The sequence below is a fragment of the Salmo trutta genome, chromosome 1, assembly GCF_901001165.1.
Source record: "Salmo trutta chromosome 1, fSalTru1.1, whole genome shotgun sequence".
Taxonomy (NCBI): Eukaryota; Metazoa; Chordata; class Actinopteri; order Salmoniformes; family Salmonidae; genus Salmo; species Salmo trutta.
The window spans coordinates 77,527,372-77,548,167 of NC_042957.1; the positions used below are offsets into that span (position 1 = coordinate 77,527,372).

Here is a 20,796-nt window from a genome sequence, read left to right on the forward strand (position 1 = left end):
TGACTGTCACTAAAGTCCTTTAAACAGATCTACAACTGCCAGAAAACTAAATTATGTGCTGATCAAGAAATGTTTTGGTAACCTTGCCTGAGACCTGGAGATTTGTGTTAGCTCCCTGGTCTAATGCATAGGCTTTAGCTCAACGGGCTAACAGGAGACCTGGGTTGGAACCCAGTCGGTCACACTGAAACCACTGTTCTCTTGGTACATAAGTAAAACCATAGATGTGATCCCTTGCCTCTCTGTCTCCAGGGCACGTTCCCCTACGGTATCGACATAGTAGTAGCAGCTGACTACTTTGCTGTTGGGAACCTGAACAACTGTTACCTGGCCATCAGGTGAGTTAAAGATACTCTACAGAGGTTTGCCCTCTAGGGGAGCTCTTGAGCCAAAATGGACCTCCTTAATAACTAGACACAGTCTAGGTTTCCATCCAACCTTTTCATGAGGAGGAATTACCTGACGCCTGAAAAAAGTCACTCCCGGGAATGTGGGTACAGTATCTTTTTGTGTCTGTAAAATGTATTGTGTGAGAGAGCGGTGGAAACGCCTTTATGCGTTAATATACAGTACCATTCAAAGGTTTGGACACACCTACTCATTCCAGGCTGTGCCAAGAGTCTGCAGAGCTGTCATTAAGGCAAAGAATCTCATATACAATATATTTTGATTTATTTAACACTTTTTTTTGGTTACTACATGGTTCCATATGTTATTTAATAGTTTTAATGTCTTCTCTATTAATCTACAATATAGAATATAGTAAAAATAAAGAAAATCCCTTGAATGAGTAGGTGTGTCCACATTTTTGACTTGTACTGTAGATATAATAATCATCATATCGAAGTAAAGCTTGGAGTCAGGTGATGATATGGTGTGTTGTCCTCCCACTACCACTCAGGTAACATGCAGGTTAATAAGGTACAGATGAAATAAGTTGTGATGAACTTTACAGGGAGGTGAAAGTGCACAGTGATGAGCTTGATGTTCCTTTACCAATAAATATCGACGGTCTTTTTCTGGTGACATGATGATCGATGCTTCAATACTTGGCTGCCGTTTGACAAATCAAAACAATCTAAGTTTTGTCCATAATAATCTCATCATGTAGGCTAGCCTACCCGCATTGTAAATAATGTCATCATGTAGGCTAGGCTACCCGCATTGTAAATAATCTCATCATGTAGGCTAGCCTACCCGCATTGTAAATAATCTCATCATGTAGGCTAGCCTACCCGCATTGTAAATAATGTCATCATGTAGGCTAGTCTACCCGCATTGTAAATAATCTCATCATGTAGACTAGCCTACCCGCATTGTAAATAATCTCATCATGTAGGCTAGCCTACCCGCATTGTAAATAATCTCATCATGTAGGCTAGCCTACCCGCATTGTAAATAATCTCATCATGTAGGCTAGCCTACCCGCATTGTAAATAATCTCATCATGTAGGCTAGTCTACCCGCATTGTAAATAATCTCATCATGTAGACTAGCCTACCCGCATTGTAATTGCAAGCTGTTTGCCAGAGCGCACATGCCAAGACCAGTGTGGGTACATTTGTTATGTAACGCAACATTGTTTTTGACAAAACTACTTAACCGCAAAATAAATGTTTATACAGTGGGGGGGGAAAAGTATTTGATCCCCTGCTGATTTTGTACGTTTTCCCACTGACAAAGAAATGATCAGTCTATAATTTTAATGGTAGGTTTATTTGAACAGTGAGAAATCTTTCTGATTGAGAGTGGGTCAAATACTTATTTCCCTCATTAAAATGCAAATCATTTTATAAAATTTTTGACAGGCGTTTTTCTGGATTTTGTTGTTGTTATTCTGTCTCTCACTGTTCAAATAAACCTACCATTAAAATTATAGACTGATCATTTCTTTGTAAATGGGCAAACGTACAAAATCAGCAGGGGATCAAATACTTTTTTCCCCCACTTTATGCACTAAGTCATCACGCTCAGCATTTTATCAGCAACAAACCGGTGGAAACACATCTGGTAGGAAAATCTGATACTGTTTTATGCACATTTTTGAATATTCTCATGAAAGCCAAATGTATGAAACCTAGCTGGTGTCTAGACATGACCTCTTTGGACAGAAAGGGGCATAGACAGGAACATAGAACAGTATATTACAACACACAGTAACATCCCGATAGAGACACCTGTCCCAGACGGGAGCTTGAAGTGTTCAGCCGGAGTCATAGTTGACAGATGCTGAGATGTGACAGTCAGGTGACCCATTGTCCCCCACCATCCGCGGTGGGGGACACAGCCCCAACGCGCTCCTACCCACAATTCCCAACCAACTCGTCTCCGTTACACGTCCTCTATTCATTTGAATGTGTTGACAGTTGGAGAAATTGCTTGAGCTGCACTACAGAATTAGAAAAATCTCAGCGGTCCAATATTGTAGAACACTGCTGTGGTTACGTGCACACATTTAGACCTTCTCAGAGGGTTGTGTCTTTAGAAACCATTTCCCTGTGTGTGAGGGGAGGCTACCTGGTAGTAGCTTTTACACTACCCAGAACCACAGAACATAGCTGTACTATCTGGCCTTAGTTAAATGGAGCCTGCCCCTTTATATTGTAAAAGTAGTTTTTTTGTGAAGGAGTGTGCACAGGACAGGTCCTTTATGTTGAACCAGGGACATTTTCTCTCCTTCTCAATGCATCGCTGACGTCTCAGGTATCTGAGCTGTCAAAGCCCTGCCTCTCCGTGGAATGCGACTGTCACCATAGGTGCCCTGAGGCTGTGTCACTGACTGCGTCTGAAATGGCATCCTATTCTCTACCGGCCCTGGTTTAACGTAGTGCACTAGAATGCCATTTCAGACGCAGCCCTGCCTCCCTGTAGAATGTGACTGCCACCATCCTAATCCCATGAGTGACGTCTCTACCACCACCTATACTGTCAGAGTAAACATTGCTCCCACATCATAGAGTAAAACCTGTTAAAGAATATAGCCCCGGGGGAGACCTACTTCACTTCTGACTGGAGCAGCAGATTACTGTTGAGGCCCAAGATGTTGTTGAGGAAATAAACAATATGACAATATGTTCTGTAGGCTGATGCTAAATGTTGTTGAAAAGGAGCCTTCAAATAGCTGTGTACTGTACTGTAGTTAGTTAGCTGTGTCCAGTACTGTAGGTAGTTAGTTAGCTGTGTCCAGTACTGTAGGTAGTTAGTTAGTTAGCTGTGTCCAGTACTGTAGTTAGTTAGTTAGCTGTGTCCAGTACTGTAGTTAGTTAGTTAGCTGTGTCCAGTACTGTAGTTAGTTAGTTAGCTGTGTCCAGTACTGTAGTTAGTTAGTTTGTTAGTTAGCTGTGTCCAGTACTGTAGGTAGTTAGTTAGCTGTGTCCAGTACTGTAGTTAGTTAGTTAGCTGTGTCCAGTACTGTAGTTAGTTAGTTTGTTAGTTAGCTGTGTCCAGTACTGTAGGTAGTTAGTTAGCTGTGTCCAGTACTGTAGTTAGTTAGTTAGTTAGTTAGCTGTGTCCAGTACTGTAGTTAGTTAGCTGTGTCCAGTACTGTAGGTAGTTAGTTAGTTAGCTGTGTCCAGTACTGTAGGTAGTTAGTTAGCTGTGTCCAGTACTGTAGTTAGTTAGTTAGTTAGTTAGCTGTGTCCAGTACTGTAGTTAGTTAGTTAGCTGTGTCCAGTACTGTAGTTAGTTAGTTAGTTAGTTAGCTGTGTCCAGTACTGTAGTTAGTTAGTTAGCTGTGTCCAGTACTGTAGTTAGTTAGTTAGTTAGTTAGTTAGCTGTGTCCAGTACTGTAGTTAGTTAAATCAAATTGTATTGGTCACATACACATGGTTTGTAGAAGTTAATGCGAGTGTAGCAAAATGCTTGTGCTTCTAGTTACATTTACGTCATTTAGCAGACGCTCTTATTTCCGACCATGCAGTCATATCTAACAAGTAATCTAACAATTTCACAACAACTACCTTATACACACAAGTGTAAAGGAATGAATAAGAATATGTACATATAAATATATGGATGACCGTGCGGCATAGGCAAGATGCAGTAGATGGTATAGAGTACAGTATATACATATGAGATGAGTAATGTAGGGTATGTAAACATTATATAAAGTGGCTAGTGATACATTTAATACATCCAATGTTTAATTATTAAAGTGGCTAGAGATTTGAGTCAGTATGTTGGTAGCAGCCACTCAATGTTAGTGATGGCTGTTTAACAGTCTGATGGCCTTGAGATAGAAGCTGTTTTTCAGTCTCTCGGTCCCAGCTTTGATGCACCTGTACTGACCTCGCCTTCTGGATGGTAGCGGGGTGAACAGGCAGTGGCTCGCTATAACATTACCTGTATTAGTAGTTGTTATAACATTACCTGTAGTAGTAGTTGTTATAACATTACCTGTAGTAGTAGTAGTAGTAGTAGTAGTAGTTGTTATAACATTACCTGTAGTAGTAGTTGTTATAACATTATCTGTAGTAGTAGTTGTTATAACATTACCTGTAGTAGTAGTTGTTATAACATTACCTGTAGTAGTAGTTGTTATAACATTACCTGTAGTAGTAGTAGTAGTAGTAGTTATAACATTACCTGTAGTAGTAGTGGTAGTAGTAGTAGTAGTAGTTATAACATTACCTGTAGTAGTAGTTATAACATTACCTGTAGTAGTAGTTATAACATTACCTGTAGTAGTAGTTATAACATTACCTGTAGTAGTAGTAGTAGTAGTAGTAGTAGTAGTTATAACATTACCTGTAGTAGTAGTTGGTATAACATTACCTGTAGTAGTAGTAGTAGTAGTAGTTGGTATAACAATACCTGTAGTAGTAGTTATAACATTACCAGTAGTAGTAGTAGTTATAACATTACCAGTAGTAGTAGTAGTTATAACATTACCAGTAGTAGTTATAACATTACCAGTAGTAGTAGTAGTTATAACATTACCTGTAGTAGTAGTTGTTATAACATTAGTAGTAGTAGTAGTAGTAGTAGTTATAACATTACCAGTAGTAGTAGTAGTAGTTATAACATTACCAGTAGTAGTAGTAGTTATAACATTACCAGTAGTAGTTATAACATTAGTAGTAGTAGTAGTAGTAGTTATAACATTACCAGTAGTAGTAGTTATAACATTACTAGTAGTAGTAGTAGTAGTTATAACATTACCAGTAGTAGTAGTAGTTATAACATTACCAGTAGTAGTAGTAGTTATAACATTACCTGTAGTAGTAGTAGTAGTAGTAGTTGGTATAACATTACATGTAGTAGTAGTAGTTGGTATAACATTACCTGTAGTAGTAGTTATAACATTACCTGTAGTAGTAGTAGTAGTAGTAGTTATAACATTACCAGTAGTAGTAGTAGTAGTAGTAGTAGTAGTAGTAGTAGTAGTAGTTGGTATAACAATACCTGTAGTAGTAGTAGTTGGTATAACAATACCTGTAGTAGTAGTAGTTGGTATAACAATACCTGTAGTAGTAGTAGTTGGTATAACAATACCTGTAGTAGTAGTAGTTGGTATAACAATACATGTAGTAGTAGTAGTTGGTATAACATTACCTGTAGTAGTAGTTATAACATTACCTGTAGTAGTAGTAGTAGTAGTAGTAGTAGTAGTAGTAGTAGTAGTAGTAGTAGTAGTAGTAGTAGTAGTAGTAGTTATAACATTACCAGTAGTAGTAGTAGTTATAACATTACCAGTAGTAGTAGTAGTTATAACATTACCAGTAGTAGTAGTAGTTATAACATTACCTGTAGTAGTAGTAGTAGTAGTAGTAGTTGGTATAACATTACATGTAGTAGTAGTAGTAGTTGGTATAACATTACCTGTAGTAGTAGTTATAACATTAGTAGTAGTAGTAGTAGTAGTAGTAGTTATAACATTACCAGTAGTAGTAGTAGTAGTAGTAGTTGGTATAACAATACCTGTAGTAGTAGTAGTAGTAGTTGGTATAACAATACCTGTAGTAGTAGTAGTAGTTGGTATAACAATACATGTAGTAGTAGTAGTTGGTATAACATTACCTGTAGTAGTAGTTATAACATTACCTGTAGTAGTAGTAGTAGTAGTTATAACATTACTAGTAGTAGTAGTAGTAGTAGTAGTAGTAGTAGTAGTAGTAGTAGTTATAACATTACCAGTAGTAGTAGTAGTTATAACATTACCAGTAGTAGTAGTAGTTATAACATTACCTGTAGTAGTAGTAGTAGTAGTTGGTATAACATTACATGTAGTAGTAGTAGTTGGTATAACATTACCTGTAGTAGTAGTTATAACATTACCTGTAGTAGTAGTAGTAGTAGTAGTAGTAGTAGTAGTAGTAGTAGTAGTAGTAGTAGTAGTTATAACATTACTAGTAGTAGTAGTAGTAGTAGTAGTAGTAGTTGGTATAACAATACCTGTAGTAGTAGTAGTTGGTATAACAATACCTGTAGTAGTAGTAGTTGGTATAACAATACATGTAGTAGTTGGTATAACATTACCTGTAGTAGTAGTTATAACATTACCTGTAGTAGTAGTAGTAGTAGTAGTAGTAGTAGTAGTAGTAGTAGTAGTAGTAGTAGTAGTTATAACATTACCAGTAGTAGTAGTAGTAGTAGTAGTAGTAGTAGTAGTAGTAGTAGTAGTAGTAGTAGTAGTAGTTATAACATTACCAGTAGTAGTAGTAGTAGTAGTAGTAGTAGTAGTAGTTGGTATAACAATACCTGTAGTAGTAGTAGTTGGTATAACAATACCTGTAGTAGTAGTAGTTGGTATAACATTACCAGTAGTAGTAGTAGTAGTTATAACATTACCTGTAGTAGTAGTAGTAGTAGTTATAACATTACCTGTAGTAGTAGTTATAACATTACCTGTAGTAGTTGTTATAACATTACCTGTAGTAGTAGTTGTTATAACATTACCTGTAGTAGTAGTTGTTATAACATTACCTGTAGTAGTAGTTGTTATAACATTACCTGTAGTAGTAGTAGTTGTTATAACATTACCTGTAGTAGTAGTTGTTATAACATTACCTGTAGTAGTAGTTGTTATAACATTACCTGAAGTAGTAGTTGTTCACCCTGTTAATACATTACCTGTAGTAGTAGTAGTAGTAGTAGTTATAACATTACCTGTAGTAGTAGTTGTTATAACATTACCTGTAGTAGTAGTTGTTATAACATTATCTGTAGTAGTAGTTGTTATAACATTACCTGTAGTAGTAGTTGTTATAACATTACCTGTAGTAGTAGTTGTTATAACATTACCTGTAGTAGTAGTTGTTATAACATTACCTGTAGTAGTAGTAGTAGTAGTTATAACATTACCTGTAGTAGTAGTGGTAGTAGTAGTAGTAGTAGTTATAACATTACCTGTAGTAGTAGTTATAACATTACCTGTAGTAGTAGTTATAACATTACCTGTAGTAGTAGTTATAACATTACCTGTAGTAGTAGTAGTAGTAGTAGTAGTAGTAGTAGTAGTAGTAGTTATAACATTACCTGTAGTAGTAGTTGGTATAACATTACCTGTAGTAGTAGTAGTAGTAGTAGTAGTTGGTATAACAATACCTGTAGTAGTAGTTATAACATTACCAGTAGTAGTAGTAGTTATAACATTACCAGTAGTAGTAGTAGTTATAACATTACCAGTAGTAGTTATAACATTACCAGTAGTAGTAGTAGTTATAACATTACCTGTAGTAGTAGTTGTTATAACATTAGTAGTAGTAGTAGTAGTTATAACATTACCAGTAGTAGTAGTAGTAGTTATAACATTACCAGTAGTAGTAGTAGTTATAACATTACCAGTAGTAGTTATAACATTAGTAGTAGTAGTAGTAGTAGTTATAACATTACCAGTAGTAGTAGTTATAACATTACTAGTAGTAGTAGTAGTAGTTATAACATTACCAGTAGTAGTAGTAGTTATAACATTACCAGTAGTAGTAGTAGTTATAACATTACCTGTAGTAGTAGTAGTAGTAGTAGTTGGTATAACATTACATGTAGTAGTAGTAGTTGGTATAACATTACCTGTAGTAGTAGTTATAACATTACCTGTAGTAGTAGTAGTAGTAGTAGTAGTAGTAGTAGTAGTAGTAGTAGTTATAACATTACCAGTAGTAGTAGTAGTAGTAGTAGTAGTAGTAGTAGTAGTAGTAGTAGTAGTTGGTATAACAATACCTGTAGTAGTTGGTATAACAATACCTGTAGTAGTAGTAGTTGGTATAACAATACCTGTAGTAGTAGTAGTTGGTATAACAATACATGTAGTAGTAGTAGTTGGTATAACATTACCTGTAGTAGTAGTTATAACATTACCTGTAGTAGTAGTAGTAGTAGTAGTAGTTATAACATTACCAGTAGTAGTAGTAGTTATAACATTACCAGTAGTAGTAGTAGTTATAACATTACCTGTAGTAGTAGTAGTAGTAGTAGTAGTAGTAGTAGTAGTTGGTATAACATTACATGTAGTAGTAGTAGTAGTTGGTATAACATTACCTGTAGTAGTAGTTATAACATTACCTGTAGTAGTAGTAGTAGTAGTAGTAGTAGTAGTAGTAGTAGTAGTAGTAGTAGTAGTAGTAGTTATAACATTACCAGTAGTAGTAGTAGTAGTAGTAGTAGTTGGTATAACAATACCTGTAGTAGTAGTAGTAGTTGGTATAACAATACCTGTAGTAGTAGTAGTAGTTGGTATAACAATACCTGTAGTAGTAGTAGTTGGTATAACAATACATGTAGTAGTAGTAGTTGGTATAACATTACCTGTAGTAGTAGTTATAACATTACCTGTAGTAGTAGTAGTAGTAGTAGTTATAACATTACCAGTAGTAGTAGTAGTAGTAGTAGTAGTAGTAGTAGTAGTAGTTATAACATTACCAGTAGTAGTAGTAGTTATAACATTACCAGTAGTAGTAGTAGTTATAACATTACCTGTAGTAGTAGTAGTAGTAGTTGGTATAACATTACATGTAGTAGTAGTAGTTGGTATAACATTACCTGTAGTAGTAGTTATAACATTACCTGTAGTAGTAGTAGTAGTAGTAGTAGTAGTAGTAGTAGTAGTAGTAGTAGTAGTAGTTATAACATTACCAGTAGTAGTAGTAGTAGTAGTAGTAGTAGTAGTAGTTGGTATAACAATACCTGTAGTAGTAGTAGTTGGTATAACAATACCTGTAGTAGTAGTTGGTATAACAATACATGTAGTAGTTGGTATAACATTACCTGTAGTAGTAGTTATAACATTACCTGTAGTAGTAGTAGTAGTAGTAGTAGTAGTAGTTATAACATTACCAGTAGTAGTAGTAGTAGTAGTTATAACATTACCAGTAGTAGTAGTAGTAGTAGTAGTAGTAGTAGTAGTAGTAGTAGTAGTAGTAGTTGGTATAACAATACCTGTAGTAGTAGTAGTAGTTGGTATAACAATACCTGTAGTAGTAGTAGTTGGTATAACATTACCAGTAGTAGTAGTAGTAGTAGTAGTTATAACATTACCTGTAGTAGTAGTAGTAGTTATAACATTACCTGTAGTAGTAGTTATAACATTACCTGTAGTAGTTGTTATAACATTACCTGTAGTAGTAGTTGTTATAACATTACCTGTAGTAGTAGTTGTTATAACATTACCTGTAGTAGTAGTTGTTATAACATTACCTGTAGTAGTAGTAGTTGTTATAACATTACCTGTAGTAGTAGTTGTTATAACATTACCTGAAGTAGTAGTTGTTCACCCTGTTAATACATTACCTGTAGTAGTAGTAGTAGTAGTAGTTATAACATTACCTGTAGTAGTAGTTGTTATAACATTACCTGTAGTAGTAGTTGTTATAACATTACCTGAAGTAGTAGTTGTTCACCCTGTTAATACATTACCTGTAGTAGTAGTAGTAGTTATAACATTACCTGTAGTAGTAGTTGTTATAACATTACCTGTAGTAGTAGTTGTTATAACATTACCTGAAGTAGTAGTTGTTCACCCTGTTAATACATTACCTGTAGTAGTAGTAGTAGTAGTAGTAGTTGTTATAACATTACCTGTAGTAGTAGTTGTTATAACATTACCTGTAGTAGTTGTTATAACATTGCCTGTAGTAGTAAAATAGTAATAACCTCTTGCCTCGTTCTCTTCAGTGTTTACATCGCCAGTTTCCCAGAATACACCAGGCCCATGATAGACCACTTGGTAGCCATGAAGATCAACCACTGGGACGGGTAAGGGCCTTTCCTGTCCTCATCCATGTCCTTTAGACTTTCATCAAATACTTTCAAATACTGTACTTGATTTAGTTTGCCCGTTACCATGGATCCAATGGCATAGTCCCAGAAGCTAAACCAATGGAATAGTCCCAGAAGCTAAACCAATGGCATAGTCCCAGAAGCTAAACCAATGGAATAGTCCCAGAAGCTAAACCAATGGCATAGTCCTAGAAGCTAAACCAATGGCATAGTCCCAGAAGCTAAACCAATGGCATAGTCCCAGAAGCTAAACCAATGGCATAGTCCCAGAAGCTAAACCAATGGCATAGTCCCAGAAGCTAAACCAATGGCATAGTCCCAGAAGCTAAACCAATGGCATAGTCCCAGAAGCTAAACCAATGGAATAGTCCCAGAAGCTAAACCAATGGCATAGTCCCAGAAGCTAAACCAATGGCATAGTCCCAGAAGCTAAACCAATGGCATAGTCCCAGAAGCTAAACCAATGGAATAGTCCCAGAAGCTAAACCAATGGCATAGTCCCAGAAGCTAAACCAATGGCATAGTCCCAGAAGCTAAACCAATGGAATAGTCCCAGAAGCTAAACCAATGGCATAGTCCCAGAAGCTAAACCAATGGAATAGTCCCAGAAGCTAAACCAATGGCATAGTCCCAGAAGCTAAACCAATGGCATAGTCCCAGAAGCTAAATCAAGCACACCTCAAATGAGTATTTGTCGTATGTGTTTGTCCCAAGTGGGATGTCCATATGCCAGCCTGTTGCCATTAAAGCGTTGGTACTGTGTATAGCCTATTAGAGTAGAAGCAGTTGTATGTAATGGAGAAGTGTTGTTCTTCTTTGCATGTGTATCTGTTGTGTTGCAGGGTGATTCGACAGCTAGCGACAAAGGCTTTGCATAATCTGACGCCTCAAGCACCTGATTATATGGCCACAACAGGTGAGCTATGTCATTGGTCCTGTTCCCTACCTGCTGTAACACAACACAGTGTCTTACTGTGGGATGGACTGGGTGACAGTCACTGTTCCCTACCTGCTGTAACACAACACAGTGTCTTACTGTGGGATGGACTGGGTGACAGTCACTGTTCCCTACCTGCTGTAACACAACACAGTGTCTTACTGTGGGATGGACTGGGTGACAGTCACTGTTCCCTACCTGCTTTAACACAGCACAGTGTCTTACTGTGGGATGGACTGGGTGACAGTCACTGTTCCCTACCTGCTGTAACACAACACAGTGTCTTACTGTGGGATGGACTGGGTGTCAGTCACTGTTCCCTACCTGCTGTAGGATGGACTGGGTGACAGTCACTGTTCCCTACCTGCTTTAACACAGCACAGTGTCTTACTGTGGGATGGACTGGGTGACAGTCACTGTTCCCTACCTGCTGTAACACAACACAGTGTCTTACTGTGGGATGGACTGGGTGTCAGTCACTGTTCCCTACCTGCTGTAACACAACACAGTGTCTTACTGTGGGATGGACTGGGTGACAGTCACTGTTCCCTACCTGCTGTAACACAACACAGTGTCTTACTGTGGGATGGACTGGGTGACAGTCACTGTTCTCTACCTGCTGTAACACAACACAGTGTCTTACTGTGGGATGGACTGGGTGACAGTCACTGTTCCCTACCTGCTGTAACACAGCACAGTGTCTTACTGTGGGATGGACTGGGTGACAGTCACTGTTCCCTACCTGCTGTAACACAACACAGTGTCTTACTGTGGGATGGACTGGGTGACAGTCACTGTTGTTGTGTCTGGGTCTGTAAATCTGTCAAGTTGTTACTGAATGAGTTATGTGTTTATAATGAACACATAGAGAACACACAGAGAGAGGTCAAAGGGCAGTCGGACAGATTTGAAACTGTAGTGATATCGTAGACGTGTGCCGGAGGCTGTGGCATTACAGGTAGACCAGCCAGGCCACAAATCATTCAGGTTATATTCAAACAAATCAACCACACACACCCCTGTGTAGACTGTTTATGTTCTGTCAGGTGTCCCTGCAAAGAATGAAAAGACACATACAATAATTGAGTTAGAATGACATTTTAAATTTTGATGGTTGTGTTTTCAGTTATGCCTCAGCTGCTGCCCATAGCGCTGGGCATTGATCTACACAGTCGCCATGGCGCCATTCTGGCATCTGCCGAGATCAGCCACGCCCTCTACAAGCTGGCCAATCAGAACAACAGGTACTGCAACCTCACCTCTCAACCAGCCAATCACAGTATTGGCCGTACTTATAGGAAAACCACATAAACGTTGTTATTTAGTCAAATCCATCCGCAATGACAGCTTTTGTTTTGCGTGTCGGAATTGAAAAGGCACTCGCACGTCTGAGCCATCTGTTTTTGCAGGTGCCTGGTAACAGTTGAATAACAGGAGGGAAAGGTAAGGAAACCCACACACTGCTTTTTAATACGCTTTTTAATACGCTTTTTAATAAGCTTTTTAATGCGCTTTTTAATGCGCTTTTTAATACGCTTTTTAATACGCTTTTTAATACGCTTTTTAATAAGCTTTTTAATACGCTTTTTAATACGCTTTTTAATACGCTTTTTAAGAAGCTTTTTAAGAAGCTTTTTAATAAGCTTTTTAATACGCTTTTTAATACGCTTTTTAATACGCTTTTTAAGAAGCTTTTTAATAAGCTTTTTAATAAGCTTTTTAATACGCTTTACGAATCGGTCTCATACGTAGAGCTTTAATAAGGAGCAGTGTGTGGGTTTCCTTTGTTTTTCTGTTTTGCATATCGACCCGTGATTTGACTTCCTGCTTTGACTTAAGCCCTTGGCTCCTATAAAGTCATAGGTCATTGACCGTCTCTATGTCTCTTGTAGACCCAACAGTGTGTGAGATATGTGCTATCTGGGGGTGTTGAACGTTACTGTTGTTCGCTGTGGACAGTAACATTGTATTGTACTGGATTGTAGAACGGTGACAGAGCTCATCTCTTCAGACTGTGTGGATGGACTCAAGAGCATTCACCAGAGGGTTAGTTCACTTCTCGCTTGCTACGCTCTCTCTTTCTCTCACTACCCCCCCCCCGTCTGTCTGTCTCTCTCTCTCTCTCTCTCTTTCTCTCTCTCTCACTACCCCCGTCTGTCTCTCTCTCTCTCTCTCTCTCTCTCTCTCTCTCTCTCTCTCTCTCTCTCTCTCTCTCTCTCTCTCTCTCTCTCTCTCTCTCTCTCTCCTCTCTCTCTCCTCTCTCTCTCTCTCTCTCTCTCTCTCTCTCTCTCTCTCTCTCTCTCTCTCTCTCTCTCTCTCTCTCTCGCTCTCTCTCTCTCTCTCTCTCTCTCTCTCTCTCTCTCTCTCTCTCTCTCTCTCTCTCTCTCTCTCTCTCTCTCTCTCCTCTCTCTCTCTCTCTCTCACTACCCCCGCCTTGTCTCTCTCTCTCTCTCTCTCACTACCCCCCGTCTGTCTCTCTCTGTCTCTCACTACCCCCCCCGTCTGTCTCTCTCTCTCTGTCTCTCACTACCCCCCCGTTTGTCTGTCTCTCACTACCCCCCGTCTGTCTGTCTCTCACTACCCCCCGTTTGTCTGTCTCTCACTACCCCCCGTCTGTCTGTCTCTCACTACCCCCCGTCTGTCTGTCTCTCACTACCCCCCGTCTGTCTGTCTTTCACTACCCCCCCGTCTGTCTCTCTCTCTCTTGCCCTCTTTCTCTCCTCCAGTGTCTTTTCACCCACATACATGTTGTCTCAAGTGTTGTCAATCACCTGAGTCAGTTGGACCAACATAGGTACATGTTAATGTTGTCAATCACCTGAGTCAGTTGGACCAACATAGGTACATGTTAATGTTGTCAATCACCTGAGTCAGTTGGACCAACATAGGTACATGTTAATGTTGTCAATCACCTGAGTCAGTTGGACCAACATAGGTACATGTTAATGTTGTCAATCACCTGAGTCAGTTGGACCAACATAGGTACATGTTAATGTTGTCAATCACCTGAGTCAGTTGGACCAACATAGGTACATGTTAATGTTGTCAATGTCCTGAGTCAGTTGGACCAACATAGGTACATGTTAATGTTGTCAATCACCTGAGTCAGTTGGACCAACATAGGTACATGTTAATGTTGTCAATGTCCTGAGTCAGTTGGACCAACATAGGTACATGTTAATGTTGTCAATCTCCTGAGTCAGTTGGACCAACATAGGTACATGTTAATGTTGTCAATGTCCTGAGTCAGTTGGACCAACATAGGTACATGTTAATGTTGTCAATCACCTGAGTCAGTTGGACCAACATAGGTACATGTTAATGTTGTCAATGTCCTGAGTCAGTTGGACCAACATAGGTACATGTTAATGTTGTCAATGTCCTGAGTCAGTTGGACCAACATTGGTACATGTTAATGTTGTCAATCACCTGAGTCAGTTGGACCATCATTGGTACATGTTAATGTTGTCAATCACCTGAGTCAGTTGGACCAACATAGGTACATGTTAATGTTGTCAATCACCTGAGTCAGTTGGACCAACATAGGTACATGTTAATGTTGTCAATCACCTGAGTCAGTTGGACCAACATAGGTACATGTTAATGTTGTCAATCACCTGAGTCAGTTGGACCAACATAGGTACATGTTAATGTTGTCAATGTCCTGAGTCAGTTGGACCAACATAGGTACATGTTAATGTTGTCAATCACCTGAGTCAGTTGGACCAACATAGGTACATGTTAATGTTGTCAATGTCCTGAGTCAGTTGGACCAACATAGGTACATGTTAATGTTGTCAATGTCCTGAGTCAGTTGGACCAACATAGGTACATGTTAATGTTGTCAATCACCTGAGTCAGTTGGACCATCATTGGTACATGTTAATGTTGTCAATCACCTGAGTCAGTTGGACCAACATAGGTACATGTTAATGTTGTCAATCACCTGAGTCAGTTGGACCAACATAGGTACATGTTAATGTTGTCAATGTCCTGAGTCAGTTGGACCAACATAGGTACATGTTAATGTTGTCAATCTCCTGAGTCAGTTGGACCAACATAGGTACATGTTAATGTTGTCAATGTCCTGAGTCAGTTGGACCAACATTGGTACATGTTAATGTTGTCAATCACCTGAGTCAGTTGGACCAACATAGGTACATGTTAATGTTGTCAATCACCTGAGTCAGTTGGACCAACATAGGTACATGTTAATGTTGTCAATCTCCTGAGTCAGTTGGACCAACATAGGTACATGTTAATGTTGTCAATGTCCTGAGTCAGTTGGACCAACATTGGTACATGTTAATGTTGTCAATCACCTGAGTCAGTTGGACCAACATAGGTACATGTTAATGTTGTCAATGTCCTGAGTCAGTTGGACCAACATTGGTACATGTTAATAACACTACACCAGGTACTGTACACCTGTTAGTTAATAACACTACACCAGGTACTGTACACCTGTTAGTTAATAACACTACACCAGGTACTATATACACCTGTTAGTTAATAACACTACACCTGTTAGTTAATAACACTACACCAGGTACTGTACACCTGTTAGTTAATAACACTACACCAGGTACTATATACACCTGTTAGTTAATAACACTACACCTGTTAGTTAATAACACTACACCAGGTACTGTACACCTGTTAGTTAATAACACTACACCAGGTACTGTACATCTGTTAGTTAATAACACTACATCCTTTAGTTAATAACACTTCACCAGGTACTATATACACCTGTTAGTTAATAACACTACACCTGTTAGTTAATAACACTACACCAGGTACTGTAGACCTGTTAGTTAATAACACTACACCTGTTAGTTAATAACACTACACCAGGTACTGTACATCTGTTAGTTAATAACACTACACCAGGTACTATACATCTGTTAGTTAATAACACTACACCAGGTAGTTAATAACACTACACCTGTTAGTTAATAACACTACACCTGTTAGTTAATAACACTACACCTGTTAGTTAATAACACTACACCAGGTAGTTAATAACACTACACCAGGTAGTTAATAACACTACACCTGTTAGTTAATAACACTACACCTGTTAGTTAATAACACTACACCTGTTAGTTAATAACACTACATATGTTAGTTAATAACACTACACCAGGTAGTTAATAACACTACACCAGGTAGTTAATAACACTACACCAGGTAGTTAATAACACTACACCTGTTAGTTAATAACACTACACCTGTTAGTTAATAACACTACACCTGTTAGTTAATAACACTACATATGTTAGTTAATAACACTACACCAGGTAGTTAATAACACTACACCAGGTACTATACATCTGTTAGTTAATAACACTACACCAGGTACTATACATCTGTTAGTTAATAACACTACACCAGGTACTATACATCTGTTAGTTAATAACACTACACCAGGTACTATACATCTGTTAGTTAATAACACTACACCAGGTACTGTACACCAGGTAGTTAATAACACTACACCAGGTAGTTAATAACACTACACCAGGTAGTTAATAACATCAGAACCACATATACAGCCTGATTTCACTATTGTACTGATATATTAACCCTGACATGTTGGGAAGAGCAGCCTCCTTTCACTATGACCTTATTCTATTGTAGCAGCGTTGTACACAGTGTCTCAGGTCAGTTTCAACAGGACACGTTATATCAGACTACCTTGTGTGTATCAGATCCTGTCAGGTCTTCAGCAGAGCTGTAGTCAGAGGGAGGTGTGCTTCACAGAGGCCAGGAGAGATGCTGCCAAGGCCATGGCACAGTGAGTCTGTCCTCTACACTCCTCCATCCTCTTCTCCATCTATCTCCTCTCCTCCCCCTTCACTCCCCCAACCTCTACACCTCCCCCTTTACTCCCTCTCCCTCCACTCCTCCACCTCTCCTCTCCTCCCCCTTTACTCCTCCTCCCTCCACTCCTCCACCCTCTCCTCTCCTCCCCCTCCACTCCCCCAACCTCTACACCTCCCCCTTTACTCCCTCTCCCTCCACCCCTCCCCCTCTCCTCTCCTCCACCTCTCTACTCCTCCCCCCTGTACTCTTCCACCTCTCCCTGTCTATCTCCTTCCCTGTCTGTCTGTCTCCCTCCCTCTCTCCCTGTCTGTCTGTCTCCCTCCCTCTCTCCCTGTCTGTCTGTCTCCCTCCCTCTCTCCCTGTCTGTCTGTCTCCCTCCCTCTCTCCCTGTCTGTCTGTCTCCCTCCCTCTCTCCCTGTCTGTCTGTCTCCCTCCCTCTCTCCCTGTCTGTCTGTCTCCCTCCCTCTCACCCTGTCTGTCTGTCTAGTTGTTTGTCTTCTGGGGTAACAGGTTAACTGTAGTGTTAGAGTTGTAGTCAGAAGTAAACAGCCAGCTGGTTGTACCTGCAGGACCTGTCTATCATGTCTGTCCTCCCCTCATGTTTCTCTCTTTAATCGCCTCTTTCTCCGTCCATCTCCTACTCCGTGTCCTACTCCGTGTCCTACTCCGTGTCCTACTCCGTGTCCTACTCCGTCTCCTACTCCGTGTCCTACTCCGTGTCCTACTCCGTGTCCTACTCCGTCTCCGTCTCCTACTCCGTCTCCGTCTCCGTGTCCTACTCCGTGTCCTACTCCGTCTCCGTGTCCTACTCCGTGTCCTACTCCGTCTCCGTGTCCTACTCCGTGTCCTACTCCGTGTCCTACTCCGTGTCCTACTCCGTGTCCTACTCCGTGTCCTACTCCGTCTCCGTCTCCTACTCCGTCTCCGTCTCCGTGTCCTACTCCGTGTCCTACTCCGTGTCCTACTCCGTCTCCGTCTCCTACTCCGTGTCCTACTCCGTGTCCTACTCTGTCTCCGTGTCCTACTCTGTGTCCTACTCTGTGTCCTACTCTGTGTCCTACTCTGTGTCCTACTCTGTGTCCTACTCTGTGTCCTACTCCGTGTCCTACTCCGTGTCCTACTCCGTGTCCTACTCTGTCTCCGTCTCCGTGTCCTACTCCGTGTCCTACTCCTACTCCATGTCCTACTCCGTGTCCTACTCTGTCTCCGTCTCCGTGTCCTACTCCGTGTCCTACTCCGTGTCCTACTCCGTGTCCTACTCCGTGTCCTACTCCGTGGCCTACTCCGTGGCCTACTCCGTGGCCTACTCCGTGTCCTACTCCGTCTCCTACTCCGTGTCCTACTCCGTGTCCTACTCCGTCTCCTACTCCGTGTCCTACTCCGTCTCCTACTCCGTCTCCTACTCCGTCTCCTACTCCGTGTCCTACTCCGTGTCCTACTCCGTGTCCTACTCCGTGTCCTACTCCGTGTCCTACTCCGTGTCCTACTCCGTCTCCTACTCCGTGTCCTACTCCGTGTCCTACTCCGTCTCCTACTCCGTCTCCTACTCCGTGGCCTACTCCGTCGCCTACTCCGTCTCCTACTCCGTGTCCTACTCCGTGTCCTACTCCGTGTCCTACTCCGTGTCCTACTCCGTGTCCTACTCCGTGTCCTGCTCCTACTCCGTCTCCTACTCCGTGTCCTACTCCGTGTCCTACTCCGTGTCCTACTCCGTCTCCTACTCCGTGTCCTACTCCGTGTCCTACTCCGTGTCCTACTCCGTCTCCTACTCCGTCTCCTACTCCGTCTCCTACTCCGTGTCCTACTCCGTGTCCTACTCCGTGTCCTACTCCGTGTCCTACTCCGTGTCCTACTCCGTGTCCTACTCCGTGTCCTACTCCTACTCCGTGTCCTACTCCGTCTCCTACTCCGTCTCCTACTCCGTCTCCTACTCCGTCTCCTACTCCGTGTCCTACTCCGTGTCCTACTCCGTCTCCTACTCCGTCTGAATCTTACCCTTCCTCTCTAACTCACTGTTCTTTTCTTTCAATATATCCAACTCAGATTTTCTCTTTCAATTTCATTTACATTTTAATTTAAGGGCTTTATTGTTATGGGAAACATATATGTTAACATTGCCAAAGCAAGTGAAGTAGATAATAAACAAAAGTGAAATGAACAATAAAAAGTAGTTTTATTGTCTCTCTCCCCTCCTAACCCCCTCTATTTCCCTCTCTGTCAGGGTGTGTGACAGTGGGGGTATCCGCCCAGGGTAGTTCTGATTCGGTGGTGTGTGAGGGGAATGTGTCAGCTGTCTACAGAGCTCTGCTGGACTGTATGACTGACTACACACTGGACAGCAGAGGAGACGTAGGAGCCTGGTGAGTGAGACACACACACACACACACACACACACACACACTACCCCAAGTTTACCCCTGCCCAGAGGGCCTGAATCACTCCCCTTCAAGACTCCTCTCCCTGCCCTACAGGCATGTGTCACACCTGGTGGCCCCGGGCAATGTTTAGTTAGTTTACCTGACAGGAATGTCACCTGGCGTGTCACCTGGGCCTGCTGTGGGACGGACTTTCTCCTTTTCTCTTTCTCGTTGTTGTTTGATCTCTCTCTCTCTTTTCTCTCTCTCTCTCTCTCTCTCTCTCTCTCTCTCTCTCTCTCTCTCTCTCTCTCTCTCTCTCTCTCGCGCTCTCTCGCGCTCTCTCGCTCTCTCTCGCGCTCTCTCGCGCTCTCTCGCGCTCTCTCGCGCTCTCTCGCGCTCTGTCTGTCTCTCGCGCTCTCTCGCGCTCTGTCTGTCTCTCGCGCTCTGTCTGTCTCTCGCGCTCTGTCTGTCTCTCGCGCTCTGTCTGTCTCTCGCGCTCTGTCTGTCTCTCGCGCTCTGTCTGTCTCTCGCGCTCTGTCTGTCTCTCGCGCTCTGTCTGTCTCTCTCTCTCGCGCTCTGTCTGTCTCTCTCTCTCGCGCTCTGTCTGTCTCTCTCTCTCGCGCTCTGTCTGTCTCTCTCTCTCGCGCTCTGTCTGTCGCTCTCTCTCTCTCTCTGTCTGTCTGTCTGTCTCTCTCTCTCTCTGTCTGTCTCTCTGTCTCTCTCTGTCTCTCGCTCTGTCTGTCTCTCTCACTCGCTCTGTCTGTCTCGCTCTCTGTCTGTCTGTCTCGCTCTCTCGCTCTGTCTGTCTGTCTCTCTCACTCGCTCTGTCTGTCTCTCTCACTCGCTCTGTCTGTCTCTCTCTCTCTCTCTGTCTCTCTCTCTGTCTCTCTCTCTGTCTCTCTCTCTCGCTCTGTCTGTCTCGCTCTCTCGCTCTGTCTGTCTCTCTCTCTCTCTCTGTCTCTCTCTCTGTCTCTCTCTCTGTCTCTCTCTCTCGCTCTGTCTGTCTCGCTCTCTCGCTCTGTCTGTCTCTCTGTCTCTCTCTCTGTCTCTCTCTCTGTCTCTCTCTCTCGCTCTGTCTGTCTCGCTCTCTCGCTCTGTCTGTCTGTCTCGCTCTCTCGCTCTGTCTGTCTCTCTCTCTCTCTCTCGCTCTGTCTGTCTCGCTCTCTCGCTCTGTCTGTCTCTGTCCTTCTCCCTGTCTTTCTCTCTCTGTCGTTCTATCTGTCGGTCTCTCTCTCCCTTCTCCAGTGGGGACACATTCCTCTGTGAGGTGGAGTAAGAGAGGGGGAAGGAGAGACATGTCGTGAGGTTGAATCATCATACCTTTTGTTCTAACAGGACAGTCCTGTGGCAATGATATCTGTTTCTGATTGATTTAACCAGGCCTGTTGCCTGGCCTTCAATGCTGCTGCTCACCAAACATCAACTAACTGTTAGTTTCTGATTGATTTAACCAGACCT

The 20,796-nt window shown here is 41.5% G+C and overlaps 1 protein-coding gene across 1 annotated transcript in view; it reads left to right on the forward strand.

Annotated features, from left to right (window-relative positions):
• Window positions 1–20,796, forward strand: part of LOC115208269 (tubulin-specific chaperone D-like) — a 72,565-nt gene that overhangs the window by 47,630 nt on the left and 4,139 nt on the right. The window contains 7 exon segments of the mRNA XM_029776206.1: window positions 253–338; window positions 10,111–10,191; window positions 11,058–11,131; window positions 12,279–12,396; window positions 13,138–13,198; window positions 16,867–16,952; window positions 19,203–19,341. Of these exon segments, the coding sequence (XP_029632066.1) occupies window positions 253–338; window positions 10,111–10,191; window positions 11,058–11,131; window positions 12,279–12,396; window positions 13,138–13,198; window positions 16,867–16,952; window positions 19,203–19,236 (540 nt within the window). The 3' untranslated portion in view covers window positions 19,237–19,341.